Below are 23833 nucleotides of genomic sequence, written 5' to 3'. Positions count from 1 at the left end.
CAGTGACAGGAGCTGTGGGTAGTGGAGGTAGCTGCATAGTCATTGCATTACATTACTTATTCTCATATCTTTTTTTAAAATTGGGTCAAATCCATTTATTTCTTCTGGCAAGAGAGAACAAACTTCTCATTTGATATGTCTATTAATCATTGCTAGCAAGATTTGAAACTGATTTATTAATGACCAAGAAGTGGCACACAGAGAAGGGAGCTCCTGCCTCATAACGGGAAGGAGTAGATGATTTGTGGTTGGAATGGTGGGAGGTAGATGTGTGTGTGTGTGTGTGTGTGGGGGGGGGGGGGTTGATGTTGAGTTTGGTGCAAGGTGGGCAGTCTCTACACCAGTGAAGTTTCCTTGCCAGATGTTTGGCCTTGAACTATGTGTGGATGGCTAAAGCCAGTATTATGAATGCCAAAAGAGATTGTCTATGTCATTCATATATAGACACTTATATAAACATGATGGCAGATAAGGCCAAATGGCCCATCTAGTCTGCCCATCCGCAGTAATCATTATCTCTTTCTCTCTCCGAGAGATCCCACGTGCCTATCCCAGGCCCTTTTGAATTCAGACGCAGTCTTTGTCTCCACCAACTCTTCTGGGAGACTGTTCCAGGCATCTACCACCCTTTCTGTAAAACAGTATTTCCTTAGATTACTCTGGAGCCTTTCACCTCTTAACTTCATCCTATGCCCTCTCATCACAGAGTTTCCTTTTCAAGTTAAAGAGACTTGACTCAACTCATGCACATTTACATTGCTTGTCCTGTGTTCACTAGGTGAATATAGCTGTGAGTTATCACACTATCACTCTGTATATCGACTGTCGGAAAGTATCAACAAAGCTCATGGACCGGGTAAACCAGGTCTCCATCCAGGGCTTTGAAATGCTGGGGAAGTTGGTAGCCACCAGAGGACCAAGGAGTGGATCAGCTGCAGTAAGTCTTTGTTGCTCCTTTTGAATTCTCTAAGCATTTAAAATTATTTTTTGGTAACTAGCTACAGGCCGATATTTATTTCTGGGTCCTTGTTAGTCTGGATAGAGATTGCTTTGTGTTTCTGTGTCTTTCTCATCATTCCTCCCTCATCTAATCTTTTGTGGCAGAAAAAAAACCTCATCTACTGGTCTCAGTATTAGAGATTTTTAAACCCCTCTGATCTGTGGGTCTTATTGTACATCATGAATCTGGAAGCAGCTCAGCAGTGGCGTACCTAGCATATGGTGACACCCGGGGCTTATCTTTTTTTATTTTTATTTTATTTTTTTTACACCCTCCTCATCTATATGAAAAATATGATTTTTAGTAACAATCCACATATCGCACAATAAGAGTGTACCTAGGAAAAGGCAGCATCTTAAACACTGCAGTGAGCACTAGAACACCAACACATACATTGTAAAACTAAACAAGCCAGATCCTGCACAGTCAATTGATCCTGTACAGTCAATGCCAACAGAAAACCATGTCCTTTTCATACACACAGAACAGAGATACATCCACGCACAATATGGAATAATCACAAACTAAAAATAGAAATATGCAGACAAAGTTAAACTGAACTGCCAAGAAACCAGACTCTGCATACAATGCAACACCACAGAAACAGTGACACATGTCCCCTAATACTGTGCAAAATATAAAGCCAGTAGATGCAAATTTGAAAAACTGATACATAGCAATCACCACTTTACAAATTAACAATAGAAATAAAACAAATAATGAGAAATAAGAAAATACCATTTTATAGGACTAATCCATTTTTCAATTAGCTTTCAGAGGCCAAATCTATCTTCAGAACAGTACAGTATTCCTCTGTTATGGTATACTGTCCTGACCTGAAAAAAGGGTTTAGTCCAAAAAAAATTGCCTTATTTCCAATTGCTATTTATAAACTTTTATCAATACAGTTACAATACCACTTGATTCTAAGTAAAGCAACAAAAAAATCTTTCTACCTTTTGTCATTTCTGCTTTAATCACCTTCTCTTCGCTCTCTTCTTTCTATACAGCATTTGTCCTCTCTCCCTTCCATGCAACATCTGCACTCCACTTTGCCCCTTCCACCCAGCTTCTGCTTTCTCTTTCCATCTCTTCCATCCACTGTCCACACTCTCTTCCATATCTTCTCTCTTTCTATGTCCTTTTAATATCCTGTGCCCCTTCTCTCCTTTGTACATAATTCATTTCAGCTTTACCCCCTCTCCATTTTTCTGTCTCCACCCCCTCCCTTATGCTTTGGCATCTCTCTCTCTTCTCATTTCCTTCCTTCCCACTCCACACCATGGTCTGGCATCTCTATCTCCTTCCCTTCCTTCCCCCATGCCCTGGCATCTCTCTTCCTCCATGCTCTGGCATCTCCTCCCCCTCTGGTCTGGCGTTTGTCTCCTTAGTTTCCCTTCCCTCCCCTCATGCCCTGGCATCTCTCTCCTCTCCTTCCAACTCTCCCTTCCCCTCCATTATCTGGCATCTCCTCTTCTTCCTTTCTCTCTCTCTCCCTCCCTCCTTCCTTTCCTCTGGTCTTGCATCCGTCTCCTTCACTCATCCCCCATGCCCTGGCATCTCTCCCTTCCCCTCCATGGTCTGGTATCTCTTTTCCTTTCCTTCCTTCCCATGGACTTGGAATCTCTGGTTCCTCTCCCTTGTCTTCCTTCTCCCTCCTTCCCTCCCTCTCCCCAATTGGGTGCTACAGCAGCAGCATTTCTCTCCCCTCTTCCTTGTGTAACAGCAGCAGCATTTCTTTCCCCCCTCCCTTCCCTGTGCAGCAGCAACACTTCTCTTCCCTGCCCTGTGCAGCAACAGTATTTCTGGCCGATTCCTTGCTGCAGCCGGTTTTCCATTCAAAGCCGCAGGCGTCGACACCTCGCGCAATCTAAGGCTGTTTTGGAAGCCTTCTCTCTGACGCCACGACATCAGAGGAAAAGCTTCTTACATAGCCGTGGATCATGCCAGTAGCCGATGGCTGTGGCTTTGAGCGGGAAAAACTGCTGCAGGGGAGCCAGCCAGAAACTACACACCCGCCAGAGGGAGCAGAAGCTGGGCCACAGACTCCCCTGATTTAAAGTTTACTGCCACTGCTGCTTGTTAAGGAAAGCAGCAGTGGCAGAAAAAGGAGGGTGGCCAGCTGTGCATCCCCTTGGGGTGTGGACCCGGGGCGGACCGCCCCCCTCCGTCCCCCGCCCCCTTGGTACACCACTGCAGCTCAGCATAAAATGTCCTACCAATCTTTTTTTATTTATTTATAATTTTAGAAAAACTTACCATAATATAAACTTGCTTAATGAAACTCGAAGTATGATAATAAAATCAATTATAAGGTATTAATTATACAAAGAAAACAATATTGTAATGTTACATAATCCAAAAGACATGGGAGGGGAAGAAACTTTAAAAGCTAGGAGCAAGCAAATCGGGTAATGTTCATAAGATAGACCTATCATCATCTAGACTACCTAACCCCCACTTTTACAAAGCCACACTAGCAACTGCCATGCGGCAAAAGCCCCAAAGCTCTTTAATTCCCTATGGGCTTTGGGGCAGCTACTGCAGCGGCCTGCATTAATCAACTTTGTAAAAGAGGCCCTACATAATTTGAATCAAATGTAATCCTGACTTAAGTGGAGGTTGTTCGAACAACCTTCTTCAAGTCCAGAAAAGTCTTCAATTGCTCAGGAGTAAAGAAAACATATTTGATACCAGGAGTGGCTCAAGGTAATCTGCTGCCTGATGCAAGGGATGAGCATCCAAACTGGGAGTGGGGCAAGGGCTGTCCCAACTATTAGGATTTCCGCTTTCATCCTTCTCCCCACCAATTGCCATTTTTCCCATTCAACCCCCTTCATCCCCCGAATCTACTTTCAATTTGTTGTAAGAGTTGCCAGGCGGCAGTAGCGATTCACAGAGCTAGCCTACTGTCAGTCCCTCTCTTTTCTCCAATTCGGCCCACCCAATATGACAACTTCCTGTTTTCTGCTGGGGTGGGCTGCAGTGGAAAGAAGACGCTAGGAATGGCTTCAGGGTAGCTCTGTGAATTGCTTTCGCTGTCTTTGCAACTTTTATGATAAATTGAAGGTAGATGCAAGGGGGGGGGTGGAATGGGAAAATGCCAATGGGGGGGGGAAGGGTGAAAGCATTATGCTGGGAAGGGAAGCAGCAGAGTGAGCCGACCAGTAGGTAGGCTGGCCAGGAGCAAGATGCTGCTCCCTCAACGGTGCCGCATCAGTTGGCCTCATTATAGGGCCGCCTCTGATTAACACCTGCATAATGTTCTAAACATTAACATGTGTAACTCAATAAGAAAGTAGCTCCTAATTCTCTGATTTGCTGTCTCAAGGCTAAAAAAAGCTTTTCTCTTTTCTTGTGTTGCTGTAGAGACATCCGGAGCTATCTATATTTTCTGTCCAAAAAATAGCTCTTCTGAATGATGAAAATTTAACCGCAAAACAGAGTTAAGGTCTTGTTCAAAGACAAAAGAGACTAATAAGGTTGATCTGCCAGTAACCTCCACCACTGAATTTCCAAGTAGTTAAGTTGTTTAAATCTAGTCAAACTTCTTGACCTTGCTCACTAGGATTAGCACTGGAAAGTTTTTGACAGGAAACAGGCAAATAATATAGTTTATTTAATGAGGGAATTGAATCAGAGGAATATTTCAGAACATCCAACAAGCATTTTTTTAAAGGCATCCCCTGGGATCAGTCCAAGCAGCTTGGGAAAACTCAGGACATGAAGATTTAACTTTCTATTATAGTTTTCAACCTGTTCAATTTTCCTGTGAATGAATTGTTCATCTAAAACCAAAGAGAAGATAACCACTTGTAAAAATTTAACTTTGGTCTTAATTTGCTGAATCTGGTTAAGACTTTCATTCTTAACCTCAATTAAATTTTTAGTGTGCACATCACAAGCACAATTAACTTTCCTGAAGTTTTGGAAGTTGCATGTTCCACCTTTGTCAAAAGCCTCCATATGCCTTCAAATGTCACTGGCAAATGGACTTGTACTCCTATTGATGAAACTTTGGTGAGATGATCCTTCCAATAGGGTCTGTTCAACGACGTCCATAGTAGACAATCCCATTGCATTCATTCAAAGTTGCCAGGCATGGAAGAGGATTACAATCTGGAGCAGAAAGAGATGACTTGAGACCCAAGCTCCCTCAGGTAGAATAGCAGCCATCTCCACTCTGGCAGCTTCAAGAGTCCTGGTGGCATCGCATTTATGCTTTTGCTGCACCTGGGTTGATGTTTTACATGCAGGGGCAGCAGGTTTGACGACTCCCATATGTTTGCTCTAAGGCATAACAAAATCGGACAATAGGAAACATTTAGCAATGGTGCTGCCTCGGCTGTCAACAATGCTGACGACAATCAGCTGCCATCTTGGCTCTGACCCTTACTGCTTTCCTGCCCATCTTTAACTGTTGCAGAATAACACAATGTTGTTTTTGTAAACCTGCTTAGTTTTCTCTTCTGTTGAATTACAATTATACTGCCATGAAACATCACTGGGGTATAATTGGGCTTCTGCTCTCAGATCCCTCCCTTGCTTTTACCTTTTATAGGTCAAACCTAAGTGTTTTAGAGCTGCTTGGAGTCGGGTGTGAGCAGGAACAGAAATTAGGGGTTGCCATGGACAAGGGAGGGGATAGAAGTGGTAGAGGGAGGAAAGCTGGAGCTGTTTTGCTTGAGTTGAGATATTGCTTTTGAAGTGCATGAAAACACTTTGACTTGATGCTTTGTGAGTAGAAATGCATTACGAGAAACTGCTCATCAATGTGGGAGCAGTACTGAGAATAAAACACGGTGTGCAATCAATTATACACGCATTTTTTCAGAATAACTTTGACCTTTACTGTCTAATTCTGTCTGTTCCAGTTCCAGCTACAGTCCTTCCAGATTATCTGCAGTTCTCTCTGGCCAGAGGAAGACCAATGCTGTGATCTGCCTGCATTGGTAATGCTCAGAGAGTGGCTAGATCCAGTTGGGTTGAAGTGTGCTTCGATGGCAACTCCAGTAGTTGAAAATGTGGGAGGGAGGTTCTGAAAGCCAAATTCAGACTGTCAAGTAGAAAACTGAAATCCAGATCCTCCAGGGTAGTATTTTCAGAAATGCTCCCTTTTCCATAAGCAGGACCCAAGAGACAGGCAGAGCACCGAAGTCTCAAAGCATTGGTTGAGATGATGGTGCAGAGATGAGGGATTTGGATTTGTTAGGAACTGAGTAACATTCTGGGAAAGGGGGATCCTGTTCCAAAAGGAAGGACACCACCTTAACCAGGATGGAACCAGGCTGTCGGCGCTAAAATTTAAAAAGGAGATAGAGCAGCTTTTAAATTAAGATAGGGGGGATGCCGACAGTCACACAGTTGCCAATATCCTTGAAGGATAGTATTGAAACAGGACATTTAGGGAATCCCAATAGAGAGGTTTCAATAGTGTTGGATGAAAGCCAGGAGTGTTTTAAGGGAAGAGCAGAATAAAGTATGCAAATTATCCTTGTCAATTTCTAAGCAGCCTGTAGATGCAGAGAAAGACCAATGCTGTGATCTGTCTGCACTGGTAATGCTCAGATCTGGTTGGGCTGGAGTAGGCCTCAATGGCAACTTCAGTAGTTGAAAATTAAGCCAGTGCCAGGCACACTTTTTTGGTCTATGCCCTGAAAATGGCAAGGACAGCTCAAGATTAAGTAAGCATGCTTTGGGCAGACTAGATGGGACCATGCAGGCCTTTATCTGCTGTTACTATGATCCATCAATGACATTCAGGAGTAGTACTAGGAAATACTACTTCAGGGAAGTGAAGTTCAAGAAACCCTGACTAGAGCAGAAGGATGAAGGGAAGTTGAAGGTAAAAAGGGAGCCCAAGTCTTTCTGGGTATGTCTCCCCAATGAGTGCAGTTAGAGGTTTGGTTCATTCCATGGGGCCTTTTTAGCTTTCCAGGCTGGCAGCATTGCTGAATACAGGCTGCCAGTCTTGTGCTCTTATGCTGGTTTGTCCAATACATAGAAACATAGAAACATAGAAATAGACGGCAGATAAGGGCCCACGGCCCATCTAGTCTGCCCACCTTAATGTCCCTCCCCTACCTTTGCCCTGTGAATAGATCCCATGTGCCGATCCCATTTGGCCTTAAAATCAGGCACGCTGCTGGCCTCAATCACCTGTAGTGGAAGACTATTCCAGCGATCAACCACTCTTTCAGTGAAAAAGAATTTCCTGGTGTCACCTCGTAGTTTCCCGCCCCTGATTTTCAACGGATGCCCTCTTGTTGTCGTGGGACCCTTGAAAAAGAAGATATCTTCCTCCGCCTCGATGCAGCCCATAAGATACTTGAACGTCTCGATCATGTCCCCCCTCTCTCTGCGCTCCTCGAGCGAGTATAGCTGTAATTTGTCAAGCCGTTTTTCGTATGGTAGATCTTTGAGTCCCGAGACCATCCGGGTGGCCATTCTTTGCACCGACTCCAGTCTCAGCACATCCTTGCGATAATGCGGCCTCCAGAATTGCACACAGTATTCCAGGTGGGGCCTCACCATGGATCTATACAATGGCATAATGACTTCCGCCTTACGACTGACGAAACCCCTTCGTATGCAGCCCATGATTTGTCTTGCCTTGGACGAAGCCTGCTCCACTTGATTGGCAGACTTCATGTCCTCACTGACGATTACCCCCAAGTCTTGTTCTGCTACCGTTTTTGCTAGGATCTCGCCATTAAGGGTATAAGACTTGCATGGATTCTGGCTGCCCAGGTACATAACTTTGCATTTTTTGGCATTGAAGTTGAGTTGCCATGTCCTAGACCATCGTTCCAGTAGGAGTAGGTCATGCATCATGTTGTCGGGCACTGAATCTTCGTCTGTTGTGCATTTGCCCACTACATTACTCAGTTTGGCGTCATCGGCGAATAATGTTATTTTACCTCGAAGCCCTTCTGCCAAGTCTCTTATAAAGATGTTGAATAGGATTGGGCCCAAGACTGAGCCCTGTGGTACTCCACTAATCACCTCCGTCATTTCGGAGGGGGTGCCGTTCACCACCACCCTTTGGAGCCTACCTCCAAGCCAGCTCCCAATCCATTTCGTCAATGTGTTACCTAATCCTATAAAACTCATCTTGCTCAGTAACCTGCGGTGTGGTACGCTATCGAATGCTTTGCTAAAGTCCAGGTACACGATGTCCAGGGACTCCCCAATATCCAGCTTCCCCGTTACCCAGTCAAAGAAACTGATCAGGTTGGATTGGCAGGATCTCCCCTTAGTAAATGGAAGCATTCAGTGGATAGTTAACAGACACCCAAAAATTAATTTGTCATGTGTTTTAAACTAGTTTCAATGTGGCTTTAGGGGTGAATATAAAAATTACCATTCTGGGACAGACAGAAGGTCCATCAAGCCTAGTATCCTGTTTCCAACAATGGCCAGCCCAGGTTCTAAGTACCTGGCAAGATCCCAAGGAATAGAACAGATTTTATGCTGCTTATCCTAGGAATATGAATTGGATTTCACCAAGCCATCTGAAAAATGGCAGTAAGCTTTCCCTCTGCTGCGACCTACCCCCTCTAATGCAACTTCCTGTGTCTGGGGCAAATCACAGCAGAGGGAAAGCTTTGCGGCATCCATTCACGAAGTGCGAAATAATAAAATTTGCAGACGACACCAAACTATTTAGTAGTGCTCAGACTAAAGAGGACTGCAAAGAATTACAAAGGAATCTGAACAAACTAGAGGAGTGGGCGACAAGATGGCAGATGAAATTCAATGTAGAGAAATGTAAAGTATTGCATGTAGGAAACAGAAACCCGAGGTACATCTATATGATGGGAGGGATGTTATTGAGTGAGAGTACCTAAGAAAGGGACTTGGGGGGTAATTGTGGACAAAACAATGAAGCCGACGGCACAGTGCGCAGCGGCCGCTAAGAGAGCGAATAGAATGCTAGGTATAATCAAGAAGGGTATTACATCCAGAATGAAAGAAGTTATCCTGCCGTTGTATCGGGCGATGGTGCGTCCACATCTGGAGTACTGCGCCCAATATTGGTCGCCGTACCTTAAAAATTATATGGCGATACTCGAGAGGGTTCAGAGGAGAGTGACACGTTTGATAAAGGGTATGGAAAACCTTACATACACTGAGAGACTGGAGAAACTGGGGCTCTCTTCCCTGGAGAAGAAGAGAATTAGAGGGACTTACAAGATCATGAAGAGCATAGAGAAAGTAGAGAGGGGCAGATTCTTCAAACTTTCGAAAACTACAAGAACAAGAGGGCATTCAGAAAAGTTGAAAGGGGACAGATTCAAAACCAATGTTAAGAAGTTTTTCTTCACCCAACGGGTGGTGGACACCTGGAATGTGCTTCCAGAGGGTGTGATAGGACAGAGTATGGTATTAGGGTTCAAGAAGGAATTGGACAATTTTCTGAAGGAAAAGTTGATAGAGGGGTATAGATAGAGGACTACTACACAGGTCCTGGACCTGTTGGTCCGCTGTGCTAGCTGACTGCTGGGCATGATGGACCTCTGGTCTGACCCAGCAGAGGCACTTCTTATGTTCTTACTCAAGTTACCTGCACACATCAGGGTCCCTGTACCACATCAGGGTCCTTCCGAAAAGGGAGAACAATTTTTAAAGAAGGTGAGGGGAAGGGAGGGAGATGGACTGTGGAAGGGAGAAGGGGAAGAGATGCCTGGACTGCAGGGCACCCCTGGAGCTGTTTTAAGTTAGCCTAGTGGTACAGATGAGAAAGAAGGGAAACCAGAGATTAGGGAGAGAACTAGAAAAAGAAATTATGGGCCCAGAATCAAAGGAAAGGGGAAGGGAGAGAGAGAGATAGGTATATAGATAGTGACAATGGAATGAATGGAGGGAAAGGATAAGAAAATGTCAGGCTATGAGGAACAAAGGGAGAGAGATACTGGGCTACAAGGATGGAGGATGGGGATATACAAGACATTGTGGGAGAATTTGGGGGAAGGAGATGAATGAGCGGAGGATAGATTTGTGGATAGGCGGGTTATAAATACTTTAAAATAAATAGATAGATAAATGTGGTAATAAGTTGTAGAGAGGAAGATAGGGAGTTGAAAGATAGAAGAGAATAAGATGCTGAGAAAAGAATAAAATGGAAACTAGGAGAGTTGGGAGCATGAGAAAGGGAGATAGAAAATTTATGGGTAGCTGAAAAGTAAAAAGAAGTAGAAGGGTTAAATTTGAGTGGATGGAGAGGTAGGAAAGAAAAAAAGGGAGGGAACAGCTAAAAAGGAAATATCAATATATCAGAGACAAGTGTAGTCAGGGAATGAAGACAGGTGAGAGGAGAAAAGACAAATGGACATCAACTACTGGAAAGAGAATTATTGGAAGACAAAGGAAAGCAGAAGAGACAAAATTGGACCAACATGATGGGAAAATAAAATGTTAAGATGACAAAGATAGAAAAAGTGTTTTATTTTGAATTTATTAATTGGGATATGTGTATCACAGATCTTTGTATTGTGTTTAGTGGCTTACTAGAGAGTTGATGTGGGGGAGGGAGGGGGCAGTGACCCTAAGCTCAAGGTGGGTATCAGGCATCAAATATTTTCCCTGCCCTCCCCCATGCCCCCCTGCCCAAATGCAAAATATAAATGCCCAATCTGGTGGGAATCCCATAGCCTCGGCAGCTGAAGACCTCTCCTTCCAGGTCAGCACCCAGAACTCTCCAAGCTCTGCAGCAGCTGGCAGCTCAGAGTCACTGTTGCTAGTTGCAGAGCTTGGAGATTTCTGGCTGCCAGACCAGAGGAGGTTGTCTTCGGCTGGCAGGGCTTTGGAATTTCCACCAGCCATAGCAAGAGATGTGGCTAATGTTTTGGGGCCCAGGACCCTTGTATGTTCAATACAAAATATGAATATCTGTTTTATTTCTCCATTGTTGTACTTGATGAGTTTAATTTCTTGGGGTTTCCAGTTTTATTTCTATTTGTGATCCATTGTTCTGTGTTTGGTAAAGGTCTATCTGTGTTTTGTGTGTGAAGAAGTCATTTAAAGTTGTTTTATTTGTAGTAGTAATGGCAGGTGGGGAGATCGAGGGAGGAGGAGAAGTGATCAGGGGCCCCATCCTTAATTTCTGCCCTAGGCCTCAGCATGTCTAAAACCAACCCTGGGTCCAGGTCCTGTTATTGAATGGTTCTGGAAGTAGCTGGCCCAGAATCGATCACTACAACGGTCAGTCTAGGTGTGGTTTCAAGTTTATTAAAAATTTGTTTGATCGCTTTACATAAAATTCTAAGCAATTTATAATAAAATGGGGGAAAACAAGTAATCTTTAAAAACATAACAAAGGACATGAAGCACGAATCTCATACTGGAACATGAGGAAAAAAGGGTGGTGAGGGTAGAAAGATGGAATATCTTGAGCAGTTATAAATGAAGGCTAGTGGCGCCTGATCCAAGTCCCAGGTTCAACTGAGCTGGAAGTGTGAACTGTGAATGAGCCACAGGAAGCTATGGCCCCTCCCCAACCCACCGCCAGCGCATTAATCCTGTGAGACTTCCTGTTCTTTGTCTCAAAGAGAGTCTTGATATCTGCTCTGCTTGTACTGTACTTTACTTTACCCTTAGAATGTCTGTTTTCTCTTTACATGCTTTCTTTAGAGGGATGAAGAGACCTGCCCTGCCCTTGCCTCCTCCTGCAGCTGTACTTCAGAAACACGTGGACCTCCAGGGTCCTCTGGACCACCTGTGAGTTCATCTTGTCAAGTTTGTTGCCTTGAACACCAAAGGAAAACCTTCCAGGAACTAATCCCCAGTTTGATTTAGTAAAATGAAATGCAGTGGGGATTCTCCTTCTGTTCCTGATATATTATCAAATTGTTATTCTTTGAACTATTTGATGGCAGGACTATATTTCTCAAAATGATGCTGGATGGAATGAGTTGCAGAGATGCTTAGGGAGTTGCAGAATAACTCAGTGGTTATAGGAGTGACAGCAGCCTGGACTTCAGCAGTGATGTGCTCTCCTGCTATACACCAATCTGCTCGCTCCATTATGTCCTCAGAATTTGCAGGTTCTTTGGTGTTCATTGTTTCCTGAACAATTCTGGCCATGGAAGGAAAAGCCTGGAGGTGTTACTTGCAGCTGGTGGGGGACAGTTTTCTTTCCAGCAGGAATGAACATCCAGCAATAATCTTTATGGTTTCCTTTTTATGGTTTCTAGGGAAGTCCAGGGGCACGAGGACCAAAGGGGGAGCAAGGTGAACCAGGACCCCAGGTGAGCCAGCCTTCCCCTTCTCAGGATGCTACTGATGGAACATGTTTTGTTGTAGGACATCTCTGAATTTAATTTTCTGAGGTACACTAAAGGATTGTGTGATTGGGGTTGGCCCATGGGTAATGCATAGGAATGGAGGGGGTCTCTTCTACATAAGTCTAAAAGGACTGAAAAGAGGGGCCATGAGCAAAACACACAATTGCTCAAAAGAAGGAGCAGCGATGTTGTGATACATCCTATGATCAAGGGCAGAAAATACTGAATCTTGCAAACACATAAGAATCTTTAACTGTCTCTGTACCAGGATGGACAGTTTTCTCTCAATTGACTGGTACATTTACCACTTATCCAATATCCCCCTTCAAACAAAATATCCTCATCTTAGTTCTGTTCAGAAGGAAGTTCTCTTCTATTTTCCTAAACTGAGGGAGTCTTCAGATGAAAAATTCCTAATCTTAAGTCCCTAAAACTCAGGATCCTAAATTTAGGCCTGTAATTCATTCAACTATTTTCAGGGGGAATTTTCTAAAGCATTTTCTGTTTGGCAAGAGTTTGAAAAAGAGTTTTGATAGAATTGTGCAACTGCATCCATCAAGTAGATTGCAACAAGACACTGATCTGTGGAATTCACAGCCCAATCCATTTTTCTTACCTCCCCTCCAATGACCCAGCCTGCAGTATGAAGGTAAATTATAAGGGGGAGGTAGGAGGAGCTCTGACATGCATGCTACAAGAGTAGACTCAAGGCTCTGATATATTCCCACCTCTTCCTCACAGGAATCTCTAGCTGGAATCTGCTGGAGGATGGATTAGGAATGAGGCACCCAGTAGCAGAGAGAAAGCTTCTGGGCTGTCAAAAACAGCGTATTTACTTCACTTATGCTGCCAGTGGCCCAAAGAGTACAAGAGTAGCTGCCACATCGGATCCCATGAAGGAGAGGAATGCAGGGGGGAGGTCACTGGAGGATTTTTTTTTTGGGGGGGCTCATTAGAGAAATGTTGAACTGCAGGAATGGAGAGGAGAAAAAAAAGAGATGCCAGACCTCTGAGGGAAAGGGAAGACAGAGATGCTAGACCATAGTAAGGAGGAGGAGGGAAGGAGATATGAGGAGGAGAAAAATGTTGGATCACTAGAGGGAGAAGGAAGGAGAGAGATGCCAGACCAGGGAAAGGAAGAAGGAGAGCGAGGTAGGTGAGAGGGGGAAGATAAGGAGAGGGAGATGTGAGACCACAAAGGGGGAGGAGGGAAGGAAAGGTGGGGAGAGAAATGCCAGACTGTGGGAAGGAGAGGGGGGGAGAGAGAGAGAGGGAGTAAATGGTGCATAGGGATGGGAAGGGGAGATGCAAGAAATGTTGTTTAAGAAAAGATGGGAATAAGAGAGAAGAAAGAGGGAGGAGATGGTACATATGGATGGAGGGGAGGAGAGGGGATGGGCAGAGAGAGGGAGGAGATGATGCATGTGGATAGATGGAAAGGGAAGACATGAAACAGTAGATAGATTTGAGAAAGAAGCAGAAAAATTGAAGAAAGTTGAATATTATAAGTTAATGCCAAAGATGGATGTAGACCAGAAAGTGAAGAGTGAGAGAAAAACAGCAAATGGATAAGAGGGCCCTGGAAACGCAGTTAAAATCATAGACAGAAGGAAGTTCAACCAGAGTCTGGGAAAAGATGATTAGAAAAATAAAATTACCAGACAACAAAGGTAGAATTTTATTTTCAATTTAATGACTGAAATATGGCAGTTTTGAGAATTTACATCTTCTGTTTATATTTTGCACTGTTCAGAAAGAAATACATTTGTTTATATGTCTTTGGTGTTGTACTGCATGCAGAGTCTGGCATCTTAGAGTTTTTTAGGACTTTTAGTTTGTGGTCCTGTATTTGCATAGGGGTTATCTGTGTTCTGCATGTGTGACCAAGGCCAGGTGTTCTGGTAGGAATGAATGTTGAGAAGTGCCATACAGTGTGCTTTGTGTAGTTTAATTTTGTGGTTAACTATTATGTATTGTTAATATGATTATATTGTGTGTGTGTGTATAGAAAATAAATGTATAAAAAATGGCATTACAATTAGTACTATTATCATGGGGTGGGGTCAGGGGTGGAGCTTGGGCGTGGTCTAGGGCAGAGCTTGAGCACCCCCAATCATTTTGAAAAGTTGGCTCCTATGCTACTGAGTATATTTATGAACTGCTTGTGAGGGACTGTGTCAAAAGCCTTACTGAAATCCAAGTAGACTACATCCAGCACGTGTCCACTATTCACTTCTTTGGTCACCTAGTCAAAGAAATCGATCAGATTCGTTTGGCACAATTTTTCCTTTGGTGAAGCCATGTTACCTCAGATCTTGTAACCCACTGGATTCCAGAAAACTCACTATCCTTTCCTTGAGCACCTTCGCCGTTACCTTTCCGATCATTGAAGTAAGGCTCGGTGGCCTATTGTTTCCCACCTCTTTTCTATCTCTGCTTTTGTGACGAGGGACTTATATTCGCTCTTTTCCCTTCTGCCTAGCCTTCTGATTTTATCTTTTTGCTGATAAGCAATTTGCTTATCTTGCTCCACTGCTGCTGGTTTTGGTGGGATTGACTTCTGGACTTAATCTGCATCCGTTTAGCATCCCCACCTTCTAGTTTAAATGCCTAGAAATTTATTGCCTATATTTCTCCCTAAGGATCCTTTTTCCTGAGTCAGAAAGATGTAGGTCATCATAACAAACCAGCCTTTTGTTTTTCCAAGTATTGCCACAACCTCCTATATACTTAAAACCTTATTTTTGGCACAAAGTTTTGGCCACTTGTTGAACTTTTCTGTATTTTGTAGTCTTTCTTCAGGAAACCCTTCAGAAAAGGCCACAGTCCTTACCAAGGACTTCAACCCTTCTCCCAGCTTCTGGAAACCTCTCTGTATTACTGGCATGCAATCTGTGGCCAGTTTAGGGTTACCGGATTTCCCCGGACATGTCCTCCTTTCAAAACCTGGCACTTTGTCGGGGGTTTGAAAAGCTTCCCATCAAAATCGCGTTGGGAAGGGGCATCCGCGAATGCGTGGATACAACATGGTGACATTGTGTCGCGTCCGCGCATGCGCAGATGCCATCTGGGGGCGGGGCTGGGGTGTAACTGGGCGGGCCTGGGGGCGTGGCCATATGTCCGGATTTTCCTTTGGGAAAATCTGGTAATCCTAGGCCAAGTCATTTGTTCACACATGTATTACAACATCACTGTTAGAATCTTTACTCTTTTTGTGTAATCACCCTCAGTATTTGGTTTGCATTTCTTCTAGCTTAGGAGTCTGGAATGCATATTGCTTTGTTGGGGCCCACATCTGCCTTGAATAATGACATCTCCTATTAGCAAGACCTTTCGATTATGAGATGTTCGATTATGAGATGTATAATGGGAGTTTGGATTTCTTTGACTTACTCTCTTACTCTGGCTCAGTGGCATAGCAAGGGTAGGAGGGGCCCGGGGTGGTGGTACCCTCTTCTCCGCCCCTGTGCTCCTTCCCTGCTCCTCTATGCCACAGTCATGCCCTCCCCTCCCCCATACCTTTTTGAATCTTTGCCAGCGCATGCAGCTTCTCCAGTCTGCTGCTTGTGCCGGTGTTGGTTTTCCCTCTGACTTCACTTCCTGGCCCCAGTGGGCAGGAGAAGTTGCTCACACTGGTGAAGATTGAAGATTTAAAGAGTTACGGGGGGGGAGGGGGGTTTGAGAGGGTATGAGCGTGACGTGGAAGGTGTGGGGAGGTGCTGGTGACCCTATCAAGAAGACACCTGGGGTGGTCCATTCTCCCCCCTCCCTTACTATGCCACTGCTCTGACTTCAATTACATTCCATTTGGAGTTGTTTTGAGAGATCACCCTTTCAATTTTTGCCGCAGTCTTTGGTACTGTCCACAGTTGACTATTGTAATATAGGACTAGATTCACTAAGCACATTGATTGTGCACCGATCGGTTTGCAACCCAATTCACTAACCTCTGTCCTGACCATCCTCTGATCCGTGCATTCAAATGAGGGGGAACGGCATTCAAATGATGGCAGGCAGCGATTCACTAACAAAAAACCTACAACACCGACTGGGCTGGCCGATCACAAACAAGCGACTGCTGGGGACAAGTCGTTCACTGCTTTCCGACTGCTATCTCCTGCTGTCTACCCCGACTTTCCAGCTCTCTGCCACCGACTCTCCTGCTTTCTGCTGTAATTTTCTCCTGCCGCCCTGCTCTGCCCCAAATCTCCTGCACGGCTCTCTGCCCCTGACTCTCCTGCTCTCTGTCCCAAGCGTTGCCCTGGCCTTCCCTTGCAGTGTGAGCCTGTGGTTTTAACCCAAGGGTTTAAAGCTGGTTAAAACCACGTGCTCGTTGGGCTAGGTAAAAGTTTTTTTTAAAAAAATCGCTGCTCTTCGTTGCAAGCGCAGACCGTCTACAGATGGTCTGCGCATGCATTGGGATCGCTACAGAGCGATCCCAGCGGTCGCTTGGGGGCATGATTCCGATTGCCCTCATTTGCATGAGGGCGATTTGTGAATCAGCCTCCGGACATGGATCGAATCGATGGTCTAGACCATAGTCTGTCTAACGGATTGTAAGAAGCATTTTAAAAGGCTCACTTTGATTCAAAACACAGTTCACTTAATTTTTAATTTGGACAGAATTGAACATGTAACACCTTACCTTTGTGGATTACACTTGCTCCCAGTGGAAGCGTGGGCTATTTTTAAATTTGGTTGTTATTATATGTATCATTGTTGATTATTAAGTGATATATTTATGGTTATTTGTATGGATATGTTATCACACTTATTCTAAGTTTAAAAATGAATAAAGATAATTAAAAAAAAAAAAAAAATTGGGTTGTTTTTGCTACAAAGTGTTGGATGGTTTGCTACCAAATTATCTAATGGATCACTTTATTTATTTATTTATTTTTTTACTCCTGTACGTTTACATCGTAATTTTTTTTACATTTCCCTTGCCCAAAGGCTGTGTTTACAAGGCACATCATGGGCAACTACTTTCGTTTCAGGCCGCAAGCTGGGAATCTGAGTTTCGCCCATGAATACCTCTACTTTGTATTTTCAGTTTAGAAATTTACTGAACACTTATTTGTTTCAACATTGTTTGGGACGTAATGATGGCTGGTTGATATGTTTTTTTGTCATATTGAATATGATTTTGTAGCTCACACTGCAGTTTTTTCTTATTTTGTTATCAGCATAGAACTGGAAGGATTTGCAGAATAAAAATAAAGGCCCTCTTTTTACTAAGGTACGCCAACCGATTAGTGCACGCTAAACGCTAACACGTGCATGTTAGTCTATGGGCACATTTGCATTTAGCGCATGCTAATTTGAGGGGGGAATATGAGGGGGGAAAGTGTTACGTTCAGTTCTGGTTTCTTGAGTATCATAATATTCTAGTGGTGCAAATGAATTTTGTAAGGGGATCGCAGAGCAAGGCAGTTTCCTTGATTCCCAGTTTCCTTGAATCTCAGCCCACTGCTTCAGACCTGCCAAGTTACCCAGCTCCAGGAGGGAGACTTTTTGCTAAAACTTCATTGGCTTCCAATTATTTCTAGAGTCTATTTCAAATGTGCTTGCTTTACATTTAAGATCTTGTATGGCATTTTTCCTTCATTACTGCCTCTATTTTGGAATGCTACAAGATCTGAGATTACCAGACCTACTCAAAAACTTAAATTATCCTTTCCTACGCTGAAAGGCGTCATCTATACTGAAAAACTGGGGAAGTCTCTTTTCAAATTTACTGAGCTCTGGAATAATTTTCCTGTCTAGTTGCATAATCTGTGCTCTCTCCAATTATTCCGAAAACATCTGAAAACTTGACTCTTTTCAAAATTGTGATCTTCGTTTTCCTCTATATTATCCCTATCCCTATTGGGATTTTTTTTCTTTAATTTTCTGTAAACCGTGTCGAGCTCTTTTTTTTTTTTTAGTTCAAAAAATTTTTTATTGGTTTTTGGAAAACCTAAAAAAAAAAAACTGAAGTACAAAAAGAAGAGCTTCCAAGGAAGCACAGGTTATAAACCGGGTGATGACACCCATCCAGTATATTCAATTACATAATAAGAAGTGGCAATAACAAGATAAATGAACAGTAAACAGTATATCAATCATGTTAGTATGCACATCATAAAAGCCTATAAGAACAAGGAACAAGCTTCGTATGGGATAGTGAAGGGAGTAAATCGAGAGAGATAAGATACAATATAGTCCACGCTAAAACAGTGCACATGTGACTGTATATCGTCAGCAGACAATGACAAAATAGTATGAAATAAAATAAAGAGAAAATAAAGGAAAGATCAAACCAGAATACTATAGGTAAATGATCCGGTTTATGGTCAAGGGTCTAAGTGCTGATGTTTGCCAGAATCGACCAAGTTTTATCAAAAGTCGCTCTAGATTTATGGCGGTCAGCCATATGTCGTTCAAATTTATTGTGGAGGCACATTGAATTCCACCATTGGTTATAATCTAATTTTGTAAAATCTTTCCAATTATGTAAAATAAGTTGAATGGCTAGAATTAATAAAAGGGTAAAAAGGCGGTCATGATACACAGATAGATGGGCAGTGAGTGCCGAGGAACCCAGAATCAAAATATCAAATGAGAAAGGATCAGTGATAGAGAAAATTTTAGAAATCGTGTGCCAGATCGAATTCCAGAAAATCTGCAAATGGGGGCAATCATAGAGCATATGCCGCAAGGAGCCTTCAGATGCTTTGCAAGACCAGCAAGAGTTAACTGAGGACTTCATTATTTTGGCTGATTTAATAGGAGTCCAGAAGGCTCTATGATAGAGGAAAAGAGCTGTTTGTCTATGAGAGGCTGAGTGAAGGGATTTAAATAATCTGGTCCATAACGCCAACCATAATTGCTCGGTAATAGGGGATTGCAACATCGGATCCCATTTAGAGATGGATTCGACGAGGAAAGGATATGATTTTGCCTGCATATACTTGTACCAATTTGAAGATTGACCTTTGGAAGCAGAGAAAAGTTGTATCTTTGAGTGGAGGTCAGGAGTAGTATGCAAGGATGCGGGAGATGAGAACCTCGCAGTAAGACAATGATGCAGCTGAATCCAATTAAAATATTGGGTGGGAGGGATATGGAATTTTGCCATAATGTCCGAGAAGGTAATCCATTTATTCGCGTTGATAAGATGCGCAATAGTACAGAGACCTTGCTGTTGCCAAGATTTCCAAAGTACCAAGGAATTGTCAATTTTAAGTTTGGGATTATGCCAAATAGGTGCCGCTAATGAATCAGCTAATTTGTTCTCTGCGATGGAGTCAATATGGTTAAGTGTTTGCCAAGTACTATGTAAAATCGGATTGCGTTTGGCCACTGAAGGCAGAGGAATGGCAGGTGCATGTTGCATGATGTACGGATCGAGTAAAGAATGCTCTAAGGATAACCACGTGGGCGGTGTGCTTATGAGGAAAAGATTAGACCATAGGGAGCCTTGAGATAATAGAAAAGCATAATGGTATTCCCGAAAGCTAGGGAAGTTGACACCTCCCTGGTCCCGAGGACACTTTAATTTACGCAAGGCAATCCGGGGCTGTTTGTTGTGCCACAAGAAGGAAGAAAGGAGACGCTCAATACGAGAATAGACGGAGGGAGAAAAAAGACATGGAAGCATACTGAGAACATAATTTATTTTGGGAGTTATCATCATTCGTATTGTAGAAAGTCTGCCCCACCAGGAGAGGTTGAGGGGGGACCATTTGGAAGTACAAGTGTGAATGATAGAGAAGATGAAATCAGAATTAAGTTTCAATGTGGATTCGAGAGTAGGACCAAAGAATAAACCAAGGTATTTAATTTTGGTAGGGGACCATATGAAGCCAGAGTTAATTGCATCAGTTTGGACATCGATGCAATTTAGCGGAAGTATTTCTGATTTAGTTATGTTTAGCTTATAGCCAGATATGGCTGAGTACTGTCTAATTTGTTCAAGAACAGGAGAAAGAGAGTCCGGGGTGATGTAGAGCAGGATATCGTCTGCATAGGCCGAGAGTTTAACTGAAAATTGGTCAGACTGGAAGCCATTAATTCTATGGTCGTGTCTGATAGCCGCTAATAACGGCTCCAGAGCGAGATTAAAAAGTAATGGGGATAGGGGACATCCTTGTCTGGTGCCACGGGATGGATAGAAAGGTTGCGAGGTACGGCCATTAATCATAATCCGAGTCGTCGGGTGGGAATATAGAACTTTGATCATATCAATAAAAGGATCTGGGAATCCATACCAACGGAGAATATGAAAAAGAAAGTGCCATTCTAGGCGATCAAAGGCCTTTTCAGCATCGAGGGCCATAATCAAGAGTCTGTCTGGATGAGATGTAGTGTGGTGGATGATATGTGACAAAAGGCGGGTATTATTGGAGGAGTATCGGTTATGGATAAAGCCAGATTGATCAGGGGAGATAAGAGATGGAAGAACAGATTGGAGCCGGGTAGCAAGAATTTTAGCAAAGATTTTAGCATCCACATTAATTAGAGAGATAGGTCTATAGTTTTTGACATCTTGGGGGTCTTTGCCGGGTTTGGGAAACACAATAAGGGTAGCCTCTGTAAAGGAGCCTGAAGAATCGCCCTGATTGCAGAGAAACTGAAAGAAAGATAGCAAATGTGGAAGCAGAGTAGGAAGAAAGGCCTTGTAAAACTCAACAGTAATGCCATCGGGGCCTGGTGATTTATTCGAATTTAGAGAGTTAATGGCGTCCTGGAGTTCCTGAGCAGAGAAGGAAGAGGAGAGAGGAGACGTCTCGGTAGGTAAGAGTGAAGGATGGGGAAAAGATAAAAATGAGGTAAGCTGAGGAATAGAGGGGGAGGTTTCTGATGAATATAGTTGTTGATAAAAATCATGGAAGGCAGAAGAGATGGAGGAATAGTCTGTAGATAACTGCCCAGATACATCTTTAATAGAAGATATGGTAATCTTATCTTGAGATTTTTTCAGATAGTTTGCAAGTAGATGACCCGGTTTATTATTGTCGGCGTAATATGTGGATGCTTGAACAAAAACAGAGTTGGCAGCAGAGGAGCTTAAAAGAGAGTTGTATTGCAATTTAAGATTGCGAAGATCAGTTAGAGCTTGTATATTAGATGTATCAGAGATATGGATGGACTCAGCCAAACGAATGCGGGATTCCAGATCCCGTTGTGCAGTTTTCTGAGAAGAATGAAGTTTGGCTGAGAATTGAATAATAGTGCCACGAATAAATGCCTTAAAGGCGTCCCAGGTAACAATCCAATTAGTATGTGTGGGAATGTTGAATTTGAAAAATTCTTCAATGGCAGCACTAATGCAATCCGAAAAATGGTCCTCAGCAAGGAGTGAAGAATTAAACCGCCATTGCTTACTGCGAGGTTCTAGGGAGAAATGTGTGCAATTTATTGTAATGGCAGCATGATCTGAAACAGTTATGGAGTGAATGTCAGATGAAAGAATGTGTGTTAAGATAGATGTGCTGACAAGGAAATAATCAATCCTGGAGTATGTGGCATGGGGGGCAGAAAAGAATGTAAATTGTTCATCATCCCTATGGTGGATTCTCCAAGGATCTGTTAGTTGTAACTGAGTCATAATATCATGCAATGCATACCATGATTTTGATTTTTTATAGGGGGCGTGCGATTTCCGGTCCCTACTAGGGTCCAAAATGAGGTTAAAATCCCCCCCTATTATTACGGGAGTATCTGGATCCTGCAATATATGGTTGGCGATATTATGAAAGAAATCTGGAGAATCAATATTAGGTGCATAGATGTTAATGATTCGCAATGCATGATTGGAAATAGAAAGCTTAGCACTTACCCATCTACCATGTGTATCATGAGAGCTAAAAAGTGTGGAAATGGAGGGATGTTGTCTCACCAGAGTAATGACACCATTCTTACCATCCTCAGCAGGGGAGAAAAGGGGAGGAAGAAAACCACGTTTGGTAAACTTGGCAGAGTCAGCAGAATTAAGATGAGTTTCCTGTAGCAGAATAACATCAGATTTAATATCATCCAAATATGACATTAACTTCCGTTGTTTTATTACATTATTAAGACCCTTGACATTCAAAGATGTTATTGATAATGACATTTGAAGATAATAAAAAGAATCTGATAATTGTCTGCATATAAAACATAAGGAATGAAATACCCATCAGAAACTGCATACATATCTGTAGTAAATAGAACAGGAGTGATAAATATCAGTGAAATACCAATAAAGAGAGAAAGAAGTAAAGAGCAATAAAATATACTGGAAAAGGTGAGAAAGCCCCCTGCTAAATAGCAGCAGGCCATAAAATATGGGTGGGCTGAGAAGCCAAGGCCCAGGCCGAAGGACAGCACACACCAGCAAACCTATTGACAAAGACTGTGAAAACAGGAGCTCTTGCTGCAGGAAAACAAAAACAGGATATCAGCAAGTTCAAGCAGTAAAACCTTGAGTAAACAACTGACCTATTAGGCTAATTGAAAGATAACCAGTCATAACAATCCAGGTAGCAAAAACAGTTGAAGCAGAACTAACAGGGCTGAACAGATACAGGAGCAGGCTGTGAGTGAAAACAAGGTGTCAGAGTGACCGAGGAGAAAGCAGAAGGCAGCCGCACACAGTGAGAGGCTAGAGAGAAGAGCCGAAACAGATGCAGGCAGCATTAAATCTAATGGTGCCGAGGCCCAAGGCGGGAAAGGAAACAAACAGAGAGCACATTGTCAGCTCGTGGTGCAGAGGAGTGCAGTAGAGGTAAGGAGAGTAGGCAGACATTGTGCAAAAAGAAAAAAAAAAAACTTGAGCCATAATTACAAAAGGAAGTAATGCATCGTGGTGAGGAAAATTCCGGTACTCTGAAGTAGAGAGTCACTCTTTAAAGCACAGCCATGCTTCTGCAAGCAGAGCAGGGCAGATCAGACTCACACATTGTCAATCGGGGTGGGCGAAGTTTCTTCTATGTAGGTGGCCAAGAGCTCCGGATCGGTGAAGTCTTTTGTTTGGTTTAAATATGTCACCCGCATCCGCGCCGGATAAAAGAGGCCAAAGCGGGCGCCCATCTTCTTTAGCTGGGGACGGAATGCTAGGAGTTGCTGCCGGGTTTTGACTGTGTTCTTATGAAGATCCGGGAGAATAAGAATCCGGTTACCCTCATAAGTAATGGGAGCCATAGATCTTGCTTTTTGTTGTATAGCAATAACTTGAGGGTATCTCAGGATTTTCATCACGATGGGTCGCGGTCGACGGTCGCGTGGGAGCCTGGAAGATGGTGACCGGTGGGCTCGCTCAATCTCGAAGTCGTGGGTGAATGAAAGATCCAGCAGTTTGGGGATGAACGCTTCGAGGAAGGTGACCATATTGTTTCCTTCCTGCCCTTCCGGGACCCCCAAAAGACGCAAATTGTTCCGGCGAGAACGATTACTCGCATCTTCCATATCTTTCTCCAGGGCCAGCGTGCGTTTCACATGGCCCTGAAGTGCTTTAACATTAGCCTCCGTAGTTGCCGATTTGATTTCTAAATCAGCCAATTTGGATTTAAATGAAGACAAATCA

The 23833-nt window shown here is 43.3% G+C and overlaps 1 protein-coding gene across 1 annotated transcript in view; it reads left to right on the top strand.

Annotated features, from left to right (window-relative positions):
- COL20A1 (collagen type XX alpha 1 chain) overlaps positions 1 to 23833 on the top strand; it is a 182464-nt gene that overhangs the window by 101542 nt on the left and 57089 nt on the right. The window contains exons 23-26 of the mRNA XM_033914324.1: positions 779 to 937; positions 5875 to 5952; positions 11633 to 11719; positions 12196 to 12249. Of these exons, the coding sequence (XP_033770215.1) occupies positions 779 to 937; positions 5875 to 5952; positions 11633 to 11719; positions 12196 to 12249 (378 nt within the window). The remainder of the gene's footprint in view (positions 1 to 778; positions 938 to 5874; positions 5953 to 11632; positions 11720 to 12195; positions 12250 to 23833) is intronic.

The sequence above is a fragment of the Geotrypetes seraphini genome, chromosome 11 (assembly GCF_902459505.1).
Source record: "Geotrypetes seraphini chromosome 11, aGeoSer1.1, whole genome shotgun sequence".
Taxonomy (NCBI): domain Eukaryota; kingdom Metazoa; phylum Chordata; class Amphibia; order Gymnophiona; family Dermophiidae; genus Geotrypetes; species Geotrypetes seraphini.
Note: the sequence above shows the minus strand (reverse complement) of the source record. Positions and strands in the feature narration are given on the sequence as shown.